The following is a 17300-nucleotide window of genomic DNA, read 5'->3' as shown; positions in this document are numbered from 1 at the left end:
ATTCATACAAACTGTAAATTTTTTATTTTTAACTCTATAAAAGTTTTATCATTTTCAAATATATATATTTCTGTTGTTAGTATTCACTAGAAAAATATAATTAATTATTACTAAAACAGGTTTTGACTTTTTCAGATGGGGTTCGAACCAAAGTAATTTGTCCGGGTGGCTCTCTCAGATCTGGTAGTACGTGAACTTTTTCAGGGAGGGAAAGGGGAGGAATCAGGAACTGCAGCAGCATCAGATTTGTTTCAGATTCATCCGCTCGATTGTCGGTCACTTATTATAATAAATATCTCTCATATCTCTCTCTCCAGTCCCCCACCATATTTATTTATTATTAAGTCACTCTCGCTTGTCAAGCTGTGTCATAGTGGGGCCCACAATACAGAAAGTCAACCCCGCTTCCAAGAGCACCAGGTGGCACCGAAAAGTTCCGTGAATAATATGCGGCGCACCACGTCGTCTGTGAACCAACCGAGACGGATCTTTTTTTTAAAAAAAATAAAATAAAATATAGTTAAAATTTTACAAATTTTAGCACGATGACTACCGATGTGGGTCTAAGATATACACCTCCCAATAAACATACATCTAGCGTTTTTCCCATTAATTTTTTTACTACTGCGAATGACGTGGTGAGCCAGGTCCAGGGAATATAAGTCCGTCCGTCTCCGAAGCCCGCGGGTTTTAAAAACGCCTCGCCGGTTGGTTGACTTTACGCCGATATCTCAAATCCTTTCAGTTACGCACCACCCCCAATCTTATTAAATCCATTCAATTCATTTTTCAATTAATTCCGCTCCCCACAATCCTCTTCTCCCCCACTTCTTTACTAAATAAATAAATAAAAGGTCTTTTTTTTTTTAAAAAAAAAACTCTCTATTTCCCTCTCTCTCTCATTGGATTAACTCAACCTCGCTTGTGGATTTGTAGAGTTGGGAGTCAACTCCCCAAAAAAGTTTGAGATATTCCCCCAACATTCAACCCCCTCCCCACTCTCCCCTCTACCGCTCCTAAAAGTCAACTCTCCTCCTCTCTCCTCCGCTCCCCTCCTCCATTGTTTCCATAATTCCACCTCCGTTCTCAAATCCTCCATGTCGTTCCCGTTCTAGCCGCCCCCGCTCCTCCTCCCCAACAATGGGTAACGGCTTGGCCAAGCTCAGCCCCTGCATCCCCGTCGCCGACGACGGGCGCCGCCGCCACGTCTCCGTCGCCTCCGAGCCCTTCCCCGACGACGGCCTCGGCGGCTCCTTCTTCTCCATCTCCGGCGCAGCCATCAGCGCGAACCCGTCGACCCCGCTCTCGACGTCGGCGGAGCTGCTCAACGAGCTCACGTGCTCCTCCGCCGCGTCCTTCGAGAGCTCCCGCTCGTTCGCCTCGGTCCCGCTCCAGCCCCTCCCCCGCTTCTCGGCGTCGCTCTCGTGGCCCCTCTCGGGCCCCGTCTCCGACCACCTCCCGGAGCGGGCCGTCGTGTCGGGCCCATTGGAGCCCCGCCCCGCCCTCTTCTCCGGGCCCCTCGACCGCCCCTCCCCGTCCCACTCCTCCTCCTCCTCCGTCTCCTCCCGCCTCCACCGCAGCGTCTCCCAGATCATCGCCGAGCGCCGCGCAGTGCGCTCCCGCCGCAGCGCCGCCAACCTCTCCTTCCTCCGCGGCCTCACCCGCGCCGTCGCCCGCGCCGTCGCCCCCGCCTCCAAGCTCCGCCGCAGCCACGACCCCCACCCCCACCCCATGAAGCCCAAGCCTCACGGCGCCGAGGAGCCCTGCTTCGCGGAGGCGCGCGGCGCGAGCGTGCAGTGGGCGCAGGGGAAGGCCGGGGAGGACCGGGTCCACGTGGTGGTGTCGGAGGAGCACGGCTGGGTCTTCGTCGGCATCTACGACGGCTTCAACGGCCCCGACGCCACCGACTACCTCCTCTCCAACCTCTACTCCGCCGTGCACGGCGAGCTCAGGGGCCTCCTCTGGGAGCAGCACCAACGGGACGGACACGACGGCGACGACGGCGACGACCACCTCCACCTCCACTGCTGCGACGAAGAGCGCCAGAGCCTCGGAGCGTGCCTCAAATCGGCCTGGGGCGAGGAAAGATCCGACCTTGATCGCAAATTGCAAGCCCAACTGCGCAAATCCAACTCGGGGCTTTCCGTACAGCACCGCAAGGTGCTAAGAGCGGTTTCCCAGGCTCTGAGAAAGACGGAGGAGGCCTATTTGAACGCCGCCGATAAGATGCTTGCGAAAAATCCCGAACTAGCCCTCATGGGCTCTTGCCTTCTCGTCCTGCTCATGAAGGGGGAGGACGTCTATATCATGAATGTCGGGGATAGCCGCGCCGTCTTGGCGCAGAAGAGCGAGCCCGATCTCACGGGAATTCTCGGGAAGGCGACGCAGGACCTGGAGAGGTTTAAGCTGGAGATGCTCCGCGAGCTCGAGGCCTATGAGATGGACGAGCTGTCGGGCTTGACGGCGATGCAATTGACGCTGGATCACAGCACTTCGGTCGATGATGTCAGAGGCTAACTTCTGATTTGTGTTTCGGTTCTTCCGAATCGTGCTTTGGAGGTTTTGAGCTTTTGTTGATTTTGGTTGCGTTGGTTTTGATTCAGGAAGTGAGGAGAATAAGACATGAACATCCGGAGGATCCTTCCTCGGTGGTGAACGGCCGGGTGAAGGGTTCTTTGAAGGTCACTAGAGCTTTCGGGGCCGGCTATCTGAAGCAGGTATATTTCGCCAGCGCAATCTCAGAGCTTTTTCTTCCGACCTCTCTTCTTTAAAATCAACAATTCATCTCGATAAATCAAGTGGATGAATCAATTATGCAGCAACAGTGGCAGTAATATGAGACCGAAAACTTTGCTGATTTCATCACCCCACTGCTTAGAAACTAGTCGATGATTACCGGCACATCATTTATTTTTAACATTACAGGTTTAAGACCGTAAAAAGGTATCTGTTTACACCTTGACATGAGGAAGGTCGACTAGAACTATTCCGACATTAGGATTGCATCAGCTACATATTTCTACTCTGCTATCTTAAAGGGCGGAAAATCTAAATCTGGAATTCTTGTAGCAGTCAGTCTCTTCTTCAAAACAAGAATTTGGTTACGTTCGTATAAACTTTCTTTTGACCAATGTATAACAAGCCCTAGTATAGGACGATCATTCAAATTGCGTGCATATTTGTCTCGAGAACTAACTATGTGATGTCGTTATGTAGGAGCAACGAACAATCAGATTGTGAACTCTCACGGTACCTCTGAGGGGTTGAATTTCATTTGTCATCGTGCTCTGATTGTACACATTGCCATACTACATGATTGTGTCATATATCTGAGTTCAAATTTTCTCCCTCCCTTTCACTATTCCATCACTGTGAGGCGTCAATTGGCCTTGACAAACTTATTTAACAAAGGATTTCTAACTAAATTCCGTATATAACTTTTTCCTGGAGTTTAACTAGGACATTCTGCCACACTAAATATATCTTAATTATCCATTATCTGATGTTCCTAATCATTTCTTTAAAGCCCAAATGGAATAAAGCACTCTTGGAGAGGTTCAGGGTCGATTATGTTGGCACCGCCCCGTACATCACATGCAATCCATTTCTGCGGTACCACAGACTCACCCCGAAGGACCGGTTTCTAATTCTATCATCCGATGGGCTTTACCAGTATTTTACGAACGAAGAGGTGGTTGCTCAAGTTGGGATGTTCGCTGCAAACAACCCTGAAGGCGATCCAGCTCAATACCTCGTTGAACAAGTGCTGCTACAAGCAGCAAGTAAAGCTGGTAAGAAGAACAACAAAAGTTAACAACAATTAGAACACATAAAGAATCAAAAGCCACAAGTACACTTAATCTAGTGTTCTTATTATAATTGCAGGCATGGATTTCCACGAGTTAATTGAAATACCGCAAGGAGAGCGACGACTGTATCATGACGATGTTTCCATCATAATCATTTCCTTGGAAGGACGAATATGGAGATCGTCTGTGTAAATAACCCAAAACCTATAAGAAAGAATATATATAGAGATCACAGAAAGTTTCAAGGCCGCTGCTGTTTTCGATCCGTTGCCTTTTCACTTTGCCATTTGAGCTTCGGAATTTGAGTGCACAGGGAATGGAGTCGGTTGCTTTGCGCGGAAGAGCTGAGGAATCTGATGATTAATTTATACTGTTGTAGAAAAGGACATGGATATCTAATAATTATCTCTTTGTTAGAGTTCGACTACTGCCCATGTATTGCCCCCCCTGGTTTTCTTGTTAAATTCTCTCTCTAAATTCAACAATTGTTTGTTTCCAAATAACGGCTGTATTGAGTTCGTTGAGACTTGGACTTATGTACATATTTCATGACGTAACGAAGAAAACTGAAGTGCCTTGAAATGTTAAGTTTTGAGCCGCAGCAAAGCGACTGCTACTTGTTAAGTTTTTTGAGACAAACTGTTGCTTTTTAACTGGTTCGCCATGTTAGAACAATGGATATAGCTTTGAGATGTTAAGATTGGTGAAGTCCTGCTATTTTATGGTTCACCACCTGTTACTGCTATCATAAACCAAATAGAACTAATTGAACAGTAGAAATGATACTGAAACTATAAATACTGGCCAGTGGCTTGTTCATCAGATCAAAATTTTTCTCCCTCCGAAAACAAGAGAGAAAATGAAGAGGAATAAACATTTGAAGAAGTTTTATGCTTCTTTTCAGTTTATATGAAAAAAATCTTAATTCTCACTAAGTAATGTAAGCCCAGAGAATCACGCTGTCCGTTCCTTAGAATTATCTCAATTTGTTCTTTCCTTCTTGTCAAGAAGATAAATGTTGTCCCCTCATTATACTGCAGAACTGTTACCAGGACAGCTGACACTGAGACAGATATTTGAAATAGTGTTTATTATCACCTTCTTCTAAAAATTTTACTTGCTCAAAGCAATAATTTGGAAATAGTTTACCACTTTTTTGTTTTTTGGCTTATAGAATGCTTCTACTCACAGTTTACGCCAACGCCATTGCTCCGTCAAAACATTCTCCTGAAGCCGACGGGCAGTAACAGTTATTTCATTGTTGCTTCAGTCCATTGATATGCCTCTTTTGATGATTTAATATTGAGTTTGATTGCGATAATTCATTCTTAAAGCTGTTCCATTTCACTTGTGATGTTTCAATATCACCTGATTTGCTTGGATGCTTCGAGACTTAACTGCCAATGACTTGCTCAAAACAATATTTTTAATCACCAACTCGATTCTTCAAGAAGTACATTATTCTTTTGTTAGGAAAGTGGTCTACATATACACAGCATATTATCAGTATATGCTTCCGAGTTGCGGACTTACAATTCATCATGTTATGTACATATGGCAATTTTTTTATGCAGATATCTACTCATAGCATTAGCTCAGAGGCTTTTAGATCAATCTGAGTGACACCACTTGAGATTGTTATGACACGCGAGAAAATGACAGAAAAGCTTTAATTTGGTTATTGTGATAAACAACTACTAAAATGATCCACGTCATCGTATTTGTATCTGTTTTAACATAAGTCAATCTGATTCGTCCGATAGGGCCGGGTTTTCTATGTAATAATTAAATTAATGAGCTAGATTGGTATGTATGCAATCAATTAATGGCAAATCTAAGATTGAACTCATAGAGGATTTCAAATTTGTTGAGTGATTGACCGAGTTATATCTACTCAAATGCAAAATTAGGAATATGAACTTTGATACTTCAAATTGAGTGCCTTTCCTTTCAAGCTCATCTTGTTCTGTTCCTCTGAAATAAAAATAACTACTGTTCCTTTCGAAGATTACTTTCCATTCTGATTTTCCGTAAAAATTTTGTTGCAAAGTTTATCAGTCTCAGACATTTTGTATATTCATTCACTTCTCTATATATATCACTAGAAAATTTTATCTGTGATCAATAAATAAGTCAGCGAAAACAGCGAATCAAGCAACCACTCCACACAATAGTAGTTACAATTATTAAGAAGAGTTGCAGTTTGCTACGATTGATATTTGTTGCGCAAATTAAGCTGATCAATCACTCGGTTATTCTTGGTAGAAAACGAAATGCTTCGAATAATATAGTTTGAAGTTGTGGAAAAGAACCTTGGAATCTCTAATCATAATCCATTTGAGTACCATAGTAAAGCTTGAGCTATAATTTACTAGTTTAAACGTTTAGAAACAGACCGTTTATCTTATGTGGTACCAGAGTGAGACATTTTGAATTTAAAATTCTACTAAATTACTAGTTTTTATGCTTTTAGAAACTAACGGCTGTTTTACAAATATAAACTGTACTTAGTAAGCAAAAGAGAGGAAATTTTCTTATAAAACCTAAAAATGTCAAACTTAGTCATCTACCTGCAAAGAGGGGAAGAGAGAGAGTACAAGCTCATGATGCGCGTGTTAGGTTAGGGGAGAACAGGGAGTCTACCAAGTACTCCAACATGCACAAACAAAGACTTATTACATAGAAACGTTGACCAATGCTATTTATCCTAATTACTCCCTCCTACAATCTCATAATAATAATAATAAATATAATAACAAGACACTAAACTACAATAGTAAATATTATTATTCGGAGATAGAAAAAGAACTAAAAAAAAAAAAACCAACTATTTTCACACAACGAGTCCGTTCAAAGTGAGAACGCATCCTCCCCTGCAAAAAAATTGATGTAGACCAAACTACTCTCCATCCGAATAAACAAAAACACGTTTATTTAATAAAAAAAATGTTAACTTTTTTTTTTAAATTATTTATGGGGGTTTAAACAAGTATATATTAGATCGCAGACGAGGAATATGCCAAAAGATCCCTGAAAAGAAAATACGAAGAAAACACTTCGACAGGAATAGTCGAATTCCGCAGAGAGAGAGAGAGAGAGAGAGAGAGAGACCGCGTTTTGATGCTCCCTACTAGTATTCCCCGGAGCGGAATAAGAGAGGGGGCTTATCCCGCACGCGGTAACGCTTATTCACCTCCTAATCCCATTCCCAGAGGAGACGAGGGGGAGGAGCTCGTCGAGGTCGGAGCCATGGAGATACTTAGCCCCTCGCCGCCCCCGAGACCCGCCGTTGAACGCTACGGAGGAGGAGGAGGAGGAGGAGCGGGGCCGGCGATGATGGGGCTCCGGCGGGTGGCGCCGGCGCCGGGGGCGAGGGACGGTCGGGTGGAGGGGAGGCTCCACGTCGCCGTGGGGAGGTCGCCGGAGAAGACGCTAGGGTTGCTCCGCTGGGCGTTTCGGAGGTTCGGGTGTAGGGAGATCGGGCTCGTCCATGTGCACCAACCCTCCCCCGTCATCCCCACCCTGTGTTAGTTTCCGAAACCCTAAAATTTATCTTTCCTTTCTAATTTCTTCTCTCTCTCTCTCTCTCTCTCTCTCTCTCTCTCTCTTCCTATTGGTTACTGCGATCGTCTATTAAATGGTTCTCTAGATGTATCGTTCATGTCGCCACGTAAAGTTTGTATTTTTTCCCCCCTTTAATTATTCATCTATTTATGTGTAATTGAATGAGTCATTGATGCCTCTATATATGTCTACTGCTTGTTCTGATTATTTTTTAGCTCCTTGCAATTGCAAGGGCTCAGTTTGTAAAAACTTCGCCATTTCTTTCTGGTGTTCATGGTTGTTTTATCTTAGTTTTTGTTCTTAATTTTGTTCATCTATGCTTCTTCCCTAGATCTGCTCCAATAGTTCTTTAGGTGTTTGCCTTGTAGTAATTGATAAATGTTGTTGCTGAATCAATTTGCTGGGTTAGTTTTGTACACTTATCTAGTTTATGCTATGTTGATATCAGATCTAATTAAATTATGATTATATCAGATTGCGGATAATTTGTGCTTTATTACCAAAACTTATCAGGGTTTCCTTTGAACACTTAATATTACTGCAATAGTACCTTGAAGCTTACATTACAATTAGTTAGTTTCATCTTCAACAAATTAATGGGATTCATGTTTTCATATGCCCGTTTTAATTTTGTGATCAATGCACAACTTGTTCTCTTTCTTGTTTTGTTTTTGTTTTTCTTTCTACCTATTCACCTGGATTATTATTGTTGTCTTTTTTAATTCGCTCCTGTTTTTATCATTGTATACTGTCTTACCAGTTTTAACATCACACATTTTTCAGTAGGAAAGATTCCAGTAAATCAAGCAAATGAGGAACTGGTGTCTAATCATCGATTGGTGGAGAAAGAAGCAACAAAGAAAATTCTACTGAGTTATGTGAATTTTTGTCAAAAGGCTCAGGTGCTTCTCTTCCCAGATTTCTCTTTTTGCTTTCTATAACATTTATTTTATTACCTTTCTTTATGTTTAACGGTGCCTGTAGCTTATGTCTGTATTATTTTGTCTAAAAATCGGAAATGCATAATTAGGACAATAGACCTTAAGAAGGGCCCTCAGAACATTCAGTAACAGAAAAGCTTATGGCTGCTAAAGTGCGCGTTTTGCTGTAGCATCAAATTGAATGCCGCAGAACTTTATATTCTGTGATGACTCGGAAGTAAAAATTTTGGAGTTCTTTGAGTTCCTTGGCATAAATTCTCATCAGTTTATTTAGCTTTGTCCGAACTCTTGGATCTTCATAGTTGGCAATTCGCTATACATTGATCAGCATATAAAAATTGCTCTCTGCAGGTGCAAGCAAGCATTATTGTGACTGAAACTGATCAAATTCAGAATGGAATCGTTCATCTGGTGGAGCAGTACGGGATCAAGAAGCTCATTATGGGGTCAACACCGGATAAGTGAGTAGTCCTCTACCTTATCTTTATCCGGCTTTATATTCTGCTATGTTCATAAAAGAATAATCAGGAAACTCCTACTTGATATGTCTTTTGATTTGCAGATAAATTTGCGGATTTCATTTTGCATATATAGGATTTTTATTTAACTTTGCAATCATATGCTTAGAACCTTTAGTGGTAATTTTGGTGGTTAATATTTTTCTCGTTCTGTCATTCGAAAAGAACCTAACTAAATGAATACCTATAGTTTACTATAGACCCTGCAGATTATAAACTAGATAATATATGTTCCATTTACCCTTTAAATAAGAGTATTCACAAACCAGTATTTGTAGTTTCTCATATATACAATGCAGTGTTTCGCAACAGTTTCTAACACTAGCTCTCTCTCATATGTCTGCAGTTGCTTCAAGTTGAAAGGGATCTATAATAAGGCAGCTTTTTTGGCAAAATATGCTCCTTCATTTTGCGAAATATGGTTTGTTTGCAAAGGCCGACATATCTGGACAAGGGAGGCCAGCTCAGACTCAGACTCTTACTTCTCTATTTATGGTCCAGATGACAACACACTTCGAAAAAGACTATGCTTTAGTTCCTTAAATAACTTTAACAACCACAGTCTCATACCCAATCAAGAATATATCGCAAATGACACTGTCGCCACAGCAGACCCACACGGAGACAGAAGTGTAGATCTGACAGAATGTGATACCAACTTTATGTATAATACTCACGTTTTTGGTAATTTAAATTTACAAGAACCAACTCCTTTAGCCAGAATTGATTCCGGTTTTTCATCGGAGACAGAACAAAAGGTACATATATAGAGATGATCTTTGGCTTTACTTAATTGATTTAGGGAAATTCTTCATAATCATGTTGTACTGTTTTAATATTTGACAAGCTTGAGCAGGACTTTGTGTATGACAATCTCAAAGAAGTTGCAATCGAAGCCGAAAGATCTAAAAAGGCGGCTTTTGCAGAACTAGTGAAGCGCAAGCAAATAGAATCGGAAGTTGCAGAAGCTTTTGCTAGGGTAAGGGTACATGTAGTATTCTTTTGTTTGTTTTCTACGAATGGTTCAGAAGAATATATGTCATAATGTTACTATCTTATTAAATGATTTATTATGAATCAATATTTTTTTTTTCCTTTCTTTTTATTTGCTTGTGTATTCTGATGAACTACTAGATTGAGTTATTGGATCGTTGCCTGTTCCTGCCCCTTCGTATCGACTCCCATCTTTAGCTTATTCTATCACTTCCTGCTTTGGCCAGGTTGAAGCTTCTAAAGCAGCCCAAGCCCGTGAAACCAAAATTAGAGAAGAACTTGAAGCTCAGTTGTTAACCATCAAGAGACGGCGTGAGGAGCTCTTGAATCAGAGAGATGAAGATGTGAGAGAGCTGGAAAGTGCCATGAGGATGTTAGCCGTCCTTGATTCCCGTGCTCAAGAAGCGGCCCTTTGCAGGGATGACGCTGCTGCGGAACTTGAGGCCATCCAGTCTTCCATTGAGATCCTCAAGCTAAAGAGACAAAACATCAAACATCAGGCAGACAAAGGTGTTGGCCAGCGCAGCCACAACATATCTCCGAACTGCAATGTGATCGGGTTTGTCGACGATTCGTATAAGTTCACAGAATTCACCTTGTCGGATCTGCAAACTGCTACTTGCGATTTCTCGGAAAGCTTCAAAATGGGGCAAGGAGGCTATGCTTGTGTATATAAAGGAGAAATTATGAGTAGAAGTGTAGTGATCAAAAAATTGCTTTCACATAATTTCCGAGGCTCCATGGAGTTTCAACAAGAGGTATGGAGCTCTGTATCCTCCTCTCTCTCCGCCATCTTTTTAATATATTTTTCTTTCTTTTAAGCACTTTACTCTCATCCTTCTAGATAATATCATTACAAAATTTTCTATTAACTACATACCCTGTAAAGTTTCAAATTCAGTAAATAGAATTTGCTCTTCCATCTTTTGCGTATATGACCCACTACACACTTTAAAATGCGACTAAACCCACATTTACGTCTCTTATCTTCCCACAGGTTTATGTTCTTAGCAAACTGAGGCATCCTCATCTTGTTACCCTAATCGGTGCTTGCCCAGAAGCCCTAGCTCTTGTTTACGAGTATTTACCAAAAGGGTCCCTCCAAGATTGCCTCTTCTCGCGAGGCACCAATCCACCATTAACATGGAAAATGCGTGCCAGGATTATTGCTGAGGTCTCAAGCGCGCTCCTCTTTCTGCACTCCTCCAAACCGGAAAAGATCATCCACGGTGATCTAAAACCTGATAACATCTTTCTCGATTCAAACTTCCACTCCAAGATCTGTGATTTCGGTATTTGCAGACTAGTCCCTGAGGAAACAGTAAATTACCCCTTGTTCCGGAGAAGCACAGAGCCTAAAGGTTCATTCCCTTATTCTGACCCGGAATATCAGAGAACCGAACTTTTGGCTCCAAAGTCCGATGTATATTCCTTTGGGATCATTATCCTTCAGATTCTCACAGGAAAACTGCCTCTAGGGTTACCGAATGAAGTAAGGCGGTGCATGTCATTGGGGAAGCTGTCATCGATATTGGATCCGACAGCTGGAGAGTGGCCAACTGATGTGGCGATAAGGCTCGCAGAGTTTGGCTTGCAATGCTGCGAGTTGAATGTTCGTGATCGGCCTGAGTTGACGCCGGAAATTGTGAGGGAGTTGGAACAGCTACATTTGATGAAGGAAAGGCCGGTGCCTTCCTTCTTCCTATGCCCAATTCTTCAGGCGAGTGAAACTGCGTCTTTCTATATTGTCTTTGAGACTTTGTGATTTGTTCATCCTTCGGGAAAAAAGGACTAAATACGCAGGAAACACTGCTATTAATATCACAATTTTATTAATAGTAAAAACAGCATGACCCTATAAAGAAATTGGTACTATAAAAGGAGCTCCTATTCGGTAGAAGGATATGAATTGATGAAATTGAGGAATTATATATAGGTTTTAAAAAGCCAAATTTGAGCCTAAATAGAATTTCTTAGTAAATGGCTTTATGGCAATACGTACAAACTGTTATCTTGGAACTCATTTAAAAGTACCCTTTTTTTGTTTGTGTTGGCAGGAAATAATGCATGATCCACAGGTGGCGGCGGATGGCTTCACTTATGAAGGGCGCGCTTTGCGGGGTTGGTTGGAGAATGGTAGAGAAACATCTCCTATGACCAATTTGAAGCTAAAGCACCTGAATCTTACTCCCAACCACGCTCTTCGATTCGCCATCCAGGATTGGCTTTGCCAATCTTGAGGATTTGGATAGCGAAGAGTTTGTTTGTATTTCAATATCCAATACCAACAGTTGTTTTATCATCTTCTTTATTGTTTCTTGTGTAAATCTGTGTAAATTCAGATGTAGCTTTGTACATAAAGTGTATAGCATAGCGATATCGACGTAGCCTAGCTGTAGAAGACTAGAGTTTACTGCAGTTATGCAAAAAGAAATGCGGTTTAGTTCTTGGTGAGATTTTTGTACCCTGATGATCACTGGCTTATTTATATACAATCCTTTGTGGCCCAGTCTTATGCAATACGACAGTTGTCATTTGGTATAACTCTTTCTTTCTATTTCTCCTCTTTTTTTGGATTTTAAAAATGAATAGAATTTTTACAGTTTTGGTACATATTGTGTGTAATACTGAATCGTTGCGTTCGTGAAAATATCCAAAGTTGAACCTGCGACCTCTCGCAAATGAGGGAGGTTCCTTAAGCAAAAGGTGATGGCAATCAATATAAGCAATGCACTTGAAACATATTTTTGACATTTCCGCGCGGCTAGAGCAGTAAAAACTCAAAAACCAAGTCATAGCAGTGACAGGATTCACAGCAGATGAAGCAAAGTCTTACCAACAGCATCGAATGATGCAGCACTCAGCAATCACTTTTATCAGTGAGAGAAAGAGATGACATTTATTGGAACACAGCTACGATACAAAAATCTGCAGAATCATTAGATCCATAACCACAAAATCAAAAATCTGAAACATGGGAAGCGTTCGCAGTCGAAACACAACAAAAAACCATGCCTTCGCTGGGAAATCTTATTGTGAACAAAGGAAGCTTTCACACCGAACATCATTCTTAATCTCGTAACAGCAAGTTGAATGATCCGAAGTGAGAGTTTATGAACGGAGATACCAAATCATACTTCGGTTGAAGAAATGGAGGGAGTATCACTCAATCGCCGAGAATATTTAGGCCTTATCTTCTTTTCTGTCAAATAACTGCAAGAAAAGTGGCATGGTAACACATCAAATGCCAAACAATTTATATACTTATCGATCTAGCTTTATACTTCGATTTTTGCGCAATTAAAAGCACCGTTACAGGTTGCCCATGCAAGCGAAGATCTATATTCTTATGATTTTCGCTATTTTAAGCTACCTAACAATGCTCTGAGACAAATTGCGAAAGAGAGGAGGGAATGGATATCTAAGTAAAATGCACTTATTATGATGAGGAGAACAAGTATTTTGGTGTTAACCTTCTTCAATCCAGAGCCCAATTGATTGTAACAAGAATTGTCATCACAAAAAACGTGTATCATCCAACAATCTATATAGTAACATCAAAATCAAGTCGCTGATATATTTTTATTGTATAGCACAATAGCTTGCTGAAATTAAATGTTGAGCAATTCAATTATAACATGTTTTAGTAGGTGGTCGAAGATAAAAAATATAATTCCATTTTGTGCGCTAATAATAGTCTACTTGCACCTTGGGCCACAAAAAAAAAAAATAAAATAAAAAAAAAAAAAAAAAAAAAAAANGAGTCGCTTTTCCTCGGCGCTGTTCGAAATCGAAACCCCGGAACCCCGCCTTCGCCACTCCCTCCTCCCACACCACCTCCTCCTCTTCCTCTGCCTCTCTCCCTTAAAGCCCTAAAAAAGCCCTAACTGAGCTCGACACCTCCTCCCATGGACGATCGCTACCTCGACGACGCCGAGCTCTGGGCCGTCATCGACTCCGCCGCCGCCTCCCGCTCACGGAAGCCCCTCCTCGCCGCAAGCCCTTCCCCTGCGACCTACCGGAACCCTTCTTACCCTAGGCACCACATCAAGGCCGAGGAGGAGATTAGGGTTCCGGCGGACGGGGAGGTGGTGCAGCAGGACGAGAGCTGGGCCCACCGTCGCCCGCCGAAGATGGCGAGATTCGTCGATTCGATCGATACCGCAGATCGGAGGATGGTCGTAGCTCGGAATCATCCTCCGGCGCCGGTGGTCTCGGCCTTGCCGGAGCCGTACGGATCGCCGGAGACGGGGAGGTGGGTGGTGAAGGAGGTGAGCCCGGTGGTGGAGACCCCGTCGCCGGATTCTTGGAAGCGTGAGGTGATCGGGGAGGAGAACACACGGCATAGCTTGTTAGGGCAGTTCCCTTCAGTGTCTACTTTTAAGCACTACCAGGAGGCAGCGCTCGCGGTAAATTTTGATCCTTTCTTCGGTGTTTTCGCATTTTAATCGTTGTTGGCAGTTAGTAATGATCTCGGAAGTTTATGAATTCCCAAAATTTCTAGCTTGCTCATGGTAAGAACTGATGGCTTGTGTTTCTCTGAAAGATCGCATTTTGAAAGCCCGAATTGAGAGGACTATGATTGAAACAAAGGTTGTATCGAGTATGCGGTACCTTTAGGACGAGGAACATGCTCAATTTCCTGTTAATTTTTCTAGATTAAGATTAGAATTTGGAGATTCACAAAGATCCTATGTGACACCTGATGACTTTTACATGACTTTTTTAAATAACTTGGCCTACAAGAGGATAATGATCTGCTTTGCCAGGTTACTCCAGCTCTTAAACAAACTTTTATACCAAGTACTAAGACTGTTTAGCGCTAAACATATAAGGGAAAATAATTTGTGGTTTCATATGTTCATTTCAGAAGTGAACTCATCGGAAGCAAATGCTATTTTCCTGTTTTCTTTTCAGATTCTAGATAAAGCTGATTACACCGTGATCTCTGGAAACCCATATATAAAGAAGTCAGGTAACAAGTGGAATTCAGCTGAAATATTAGTGAGGTCTTTGTATCTAAGGTATTTGAGCTATTTTTTCAACTCTATTTTCAGGATGGAGAAAGATATCATTTTTCTTCAATATCTCATTTGAAATCAAAGACAAATCCATCGAGTTTGATGAAAACAGAAATGTCCAGCGTGCTGAATTTGTCGTCCGAGCCATTATGCAGTATATCTCCATTTGCATTCAATTAATCTATCAACTTTTATTGACTCGCAACAGTTTTTGACTTAAAAAACTTTCAAATTTGTCTATTTTTGTAATCTAAGAGGTGGGAGATTCTCTGATGGATGGGGCTCATGCGAACGACGTGAGAAAAGGTTCATGAAACCTAACCATGATATTCCGAGCACAGCTGAAACCAGAGCTAAAAATAAAGCTTGCCAGGCAAGATCCTTTTCTCGTCTAAAGCTTTAATGTCGCGTAGTTTTTTCTGTAGCAGCGAGATTTTCTTTTTTCTTTTTCTGTTTCTGAAAAGTGTTTTGCATTTACCTTTCTTTTCATTGAAGGTAATCTATTCTAAGTACCTACAACTTTATGGCGTCATAAATTGTTGGGAAAATACCGCACAGAAAATTTGATTATGATTCGAATCTAACTAGTTTAAAATAGAAAATTTTGGGTTTTCATTAACATAAACATCATCATCATCATCATCATCATCATCATCATCATTATCTTTAAACCCTTCACTCAGCGGCATGGCTGTTTTGATGCAATATAGAGAAATAGGAAGCTCAAGCCTTAGAAGACAACTCAGGTTTCTCTCTGTGTAGTCTCATTCATAAGATTTCACTCACAAATATTGTGCTCCTTTTTTTGCTCATTGCTAAACCAACAGGCTATACACTGACACTTAATACGATGCTAAGTACTATCACATTCTGTTGTTATCATCGAAAAGATTCATGACACAGAGTGAGTTGGCACTCAAGTCTTCGATTAGTTTCTTCTCAGACCTTCTTTCTCGAATAAAGTAAGAAAAGCTTCCGGAAACCTTTCATTACAAATCCTTCGAAGGTGAAGTAAGAAGTCATGATTTTGAGCTTTGGGTGGAACTCAAAAAAATCTGAAACCAAAACTGAAAATTTTCTGTTTCAGCTGATGCAGATCCCAAACTAGGGCCCAAAATCAATACAGAACGAAAGTTGCTTTGTGTTCATCTGGAATGAATGTAAAAAGGGATTAATTTCGTAATGAGATATACCTTGCAATATAGGCATGAAGTGCACTACTTTTTCCTCCAAAAATTTGCATGAGTGTAACATTGTGAGCACCACTCACTATTCTGTCCTTTTTTGTTAGTTTTTTTGTATTAATAATAATAATTACTTTTACCTTTCCAGGACCTCCTTGGAATTGGACACTTCCGTCCTATTTGATTGCAGGGCACAGCATTGTTTGTAGAATGTAATTCAAACACCATACTTTCCACCGCGCTCTTGTAGAACGGATGAATAAAAGATGTTGGTTTGCAAGAATTCTCTGATTAATGAGCTAGATAGCCAAAAGAGAAAGGAGAAAACAACATGAGTAGGAGTTCTCATCCTTGCCCTACCCACAGATATTAAAGGATTTTCAGGTAAGCTCGCTGATAATTCTTTTTCATGTTGTATCTGTATGCTTATTTTTTTTTCATCAGATGATGGCTTCTTCACCACTCTCTGTTATATGATGATTATTGTAAAATTTCATCAGTAAAATCCTTCCCCCTAGCATCATCATCAGTATATATATTGATCTAAATCAGTGGTTTGTGTGTGAGTCAATTTTTTTTTTTTTTTGAGAGAGATAGGTAGCACGCTATCCACTTCGTTTATTTCATTTAGAAATAAACTTAGCTATAAATGTGAATCAACTAGGATTCGAACTTGGGTCTGTGAGGCAAATTTTAGTTTAAATGGATTAAGGCTCATAGCATTTGATAGGGCATCAAGAAAAGCTAAAATCCTCTGTCTCCTCGTTGGATTATACCTTTGAACAACAACATAAGTTATGGTCTAAATTTTGCACGCAATTGATGGATGAGGGAATCTGCGGTTCGCCTGCGGTCATGTGTTGCGCCTTTCACGGTGCACTGCTAATCAACAGAGCTCCATCAACAAGTTGATCTTGAAACTGATGGACAGATCCATTCAATCTGATCATTATTAACCGACCGACTGAATTTGACCGGCGTTAATGAATTTAACCACTCCCCAGTGAAAGTGCGCGTGTAATGTTACCTGCCCTATTTGCTTCCCCATCTAAAATTAGCTACTCCATTATTTGCTGATAGCTAGTTTTGGGTTTTTCTACTATTTATTTTTGTCAGATAATTTTCTTAAACCCCCCCCATGTGAAGTGGATACCCATGTCATTCGTCGTTGGTGCTTGGTAGCTGCTTTGCGCCCTATCAAGTAGTTACAAGATGATGACACCCCACTTGCTTGTTTTCACCCGTTTTTCTTCGTTCTATCAAATCGTCC

General features: G+C 41.3%; 3 protein-coding genes across 4 annotated transcripts; all 3 read left to right on the top strand.

The window, feature by feature from the left end:
• On the top strand, positions 746-4397 carry LOC109723899 (probable protein phosphatase 2C 4). The gene is made up of 4 exons (XM_020252403.1): positions 746-2505; positions 2604-2717; positions 3527-3791; positions 3886-4397. Exons 1-4 carry the CDS (start codon positions 1141-1143, stop codon positions 3999-4001), a joined length of 1860 nt encoding a protein of 619 aa, XP_020107992.1. The 5' UTR covers positions 746-1140; the 3' UTR covers positions 4002-4397.
• LOC109724169 (U-box domain-containing protein 33-like) lies at positions 6812-12369 on the top strand. 2 transcript variants are annotated; one of them, XM_020252894.1, is made up of 8 exons: positions 6812-7335; positions 8157-8275; positions 8666-8775; positions 9179-9590; positions 9680-9811; positions 10053-10583; positions 10823-11545; positions 11883-12369. In XM_020252894.1, exons 1-8 carry the CDS (start codon positions 6930-6932, stop codon positions 12063-12065), a joined length of 2616 nt encoding a protein of 871 aa, XP_020108483.1. In that variant the 5' UTR covers positions 6812-6929; the 3' UTR covers positions 12066-12369. The 2 variants fall into 2 exon arrangements, with proteins under 2 accessions (XP_020108483.1, XP_020108484.1); XM_020252895.1 differs by having other exon boundaries at positions 6813-7335; positions 9689-9811.
• Positions 13600-16499, top strand: LOC109723951. The gene is made up of 5 exons (XM_020252492.1): positions 13600-14234; positions 14743-14800; positions 14883-15000; positions 15102-15219; positions 16179-16499. Exons 1-5 carry the CDS (start codon positions 13734-13736, stop codon positions 16212-16214), a joined length of 831 nt encoding a protein of 276 aa, XP_020108081.1. The 5' UTR covers positions 13600-13733; the 3' UTR covers positions 16215-16499.

The sequence above is a fragment of the Ananas comosus genome, linkage group 18 (genome assembly GCF_001540865.1).
Source record: "Ananas comosus cultivar F153 linkage group 18, ASM154086v1, whole genome shotgun sequence".
In the NCBI taxonomy this organism is placed as follows: domain Eukaryota; kingdom Viridiplantae; phylum Streptophyta; class Magnoliopsida; order Poales; family Bromeliaceae; genus Ananas; species Ananas comosus.
Note: the sequence above shows the minus strand (reverse complement) of the source record. Positions and strands in the feature narration are given on the sequence as shown.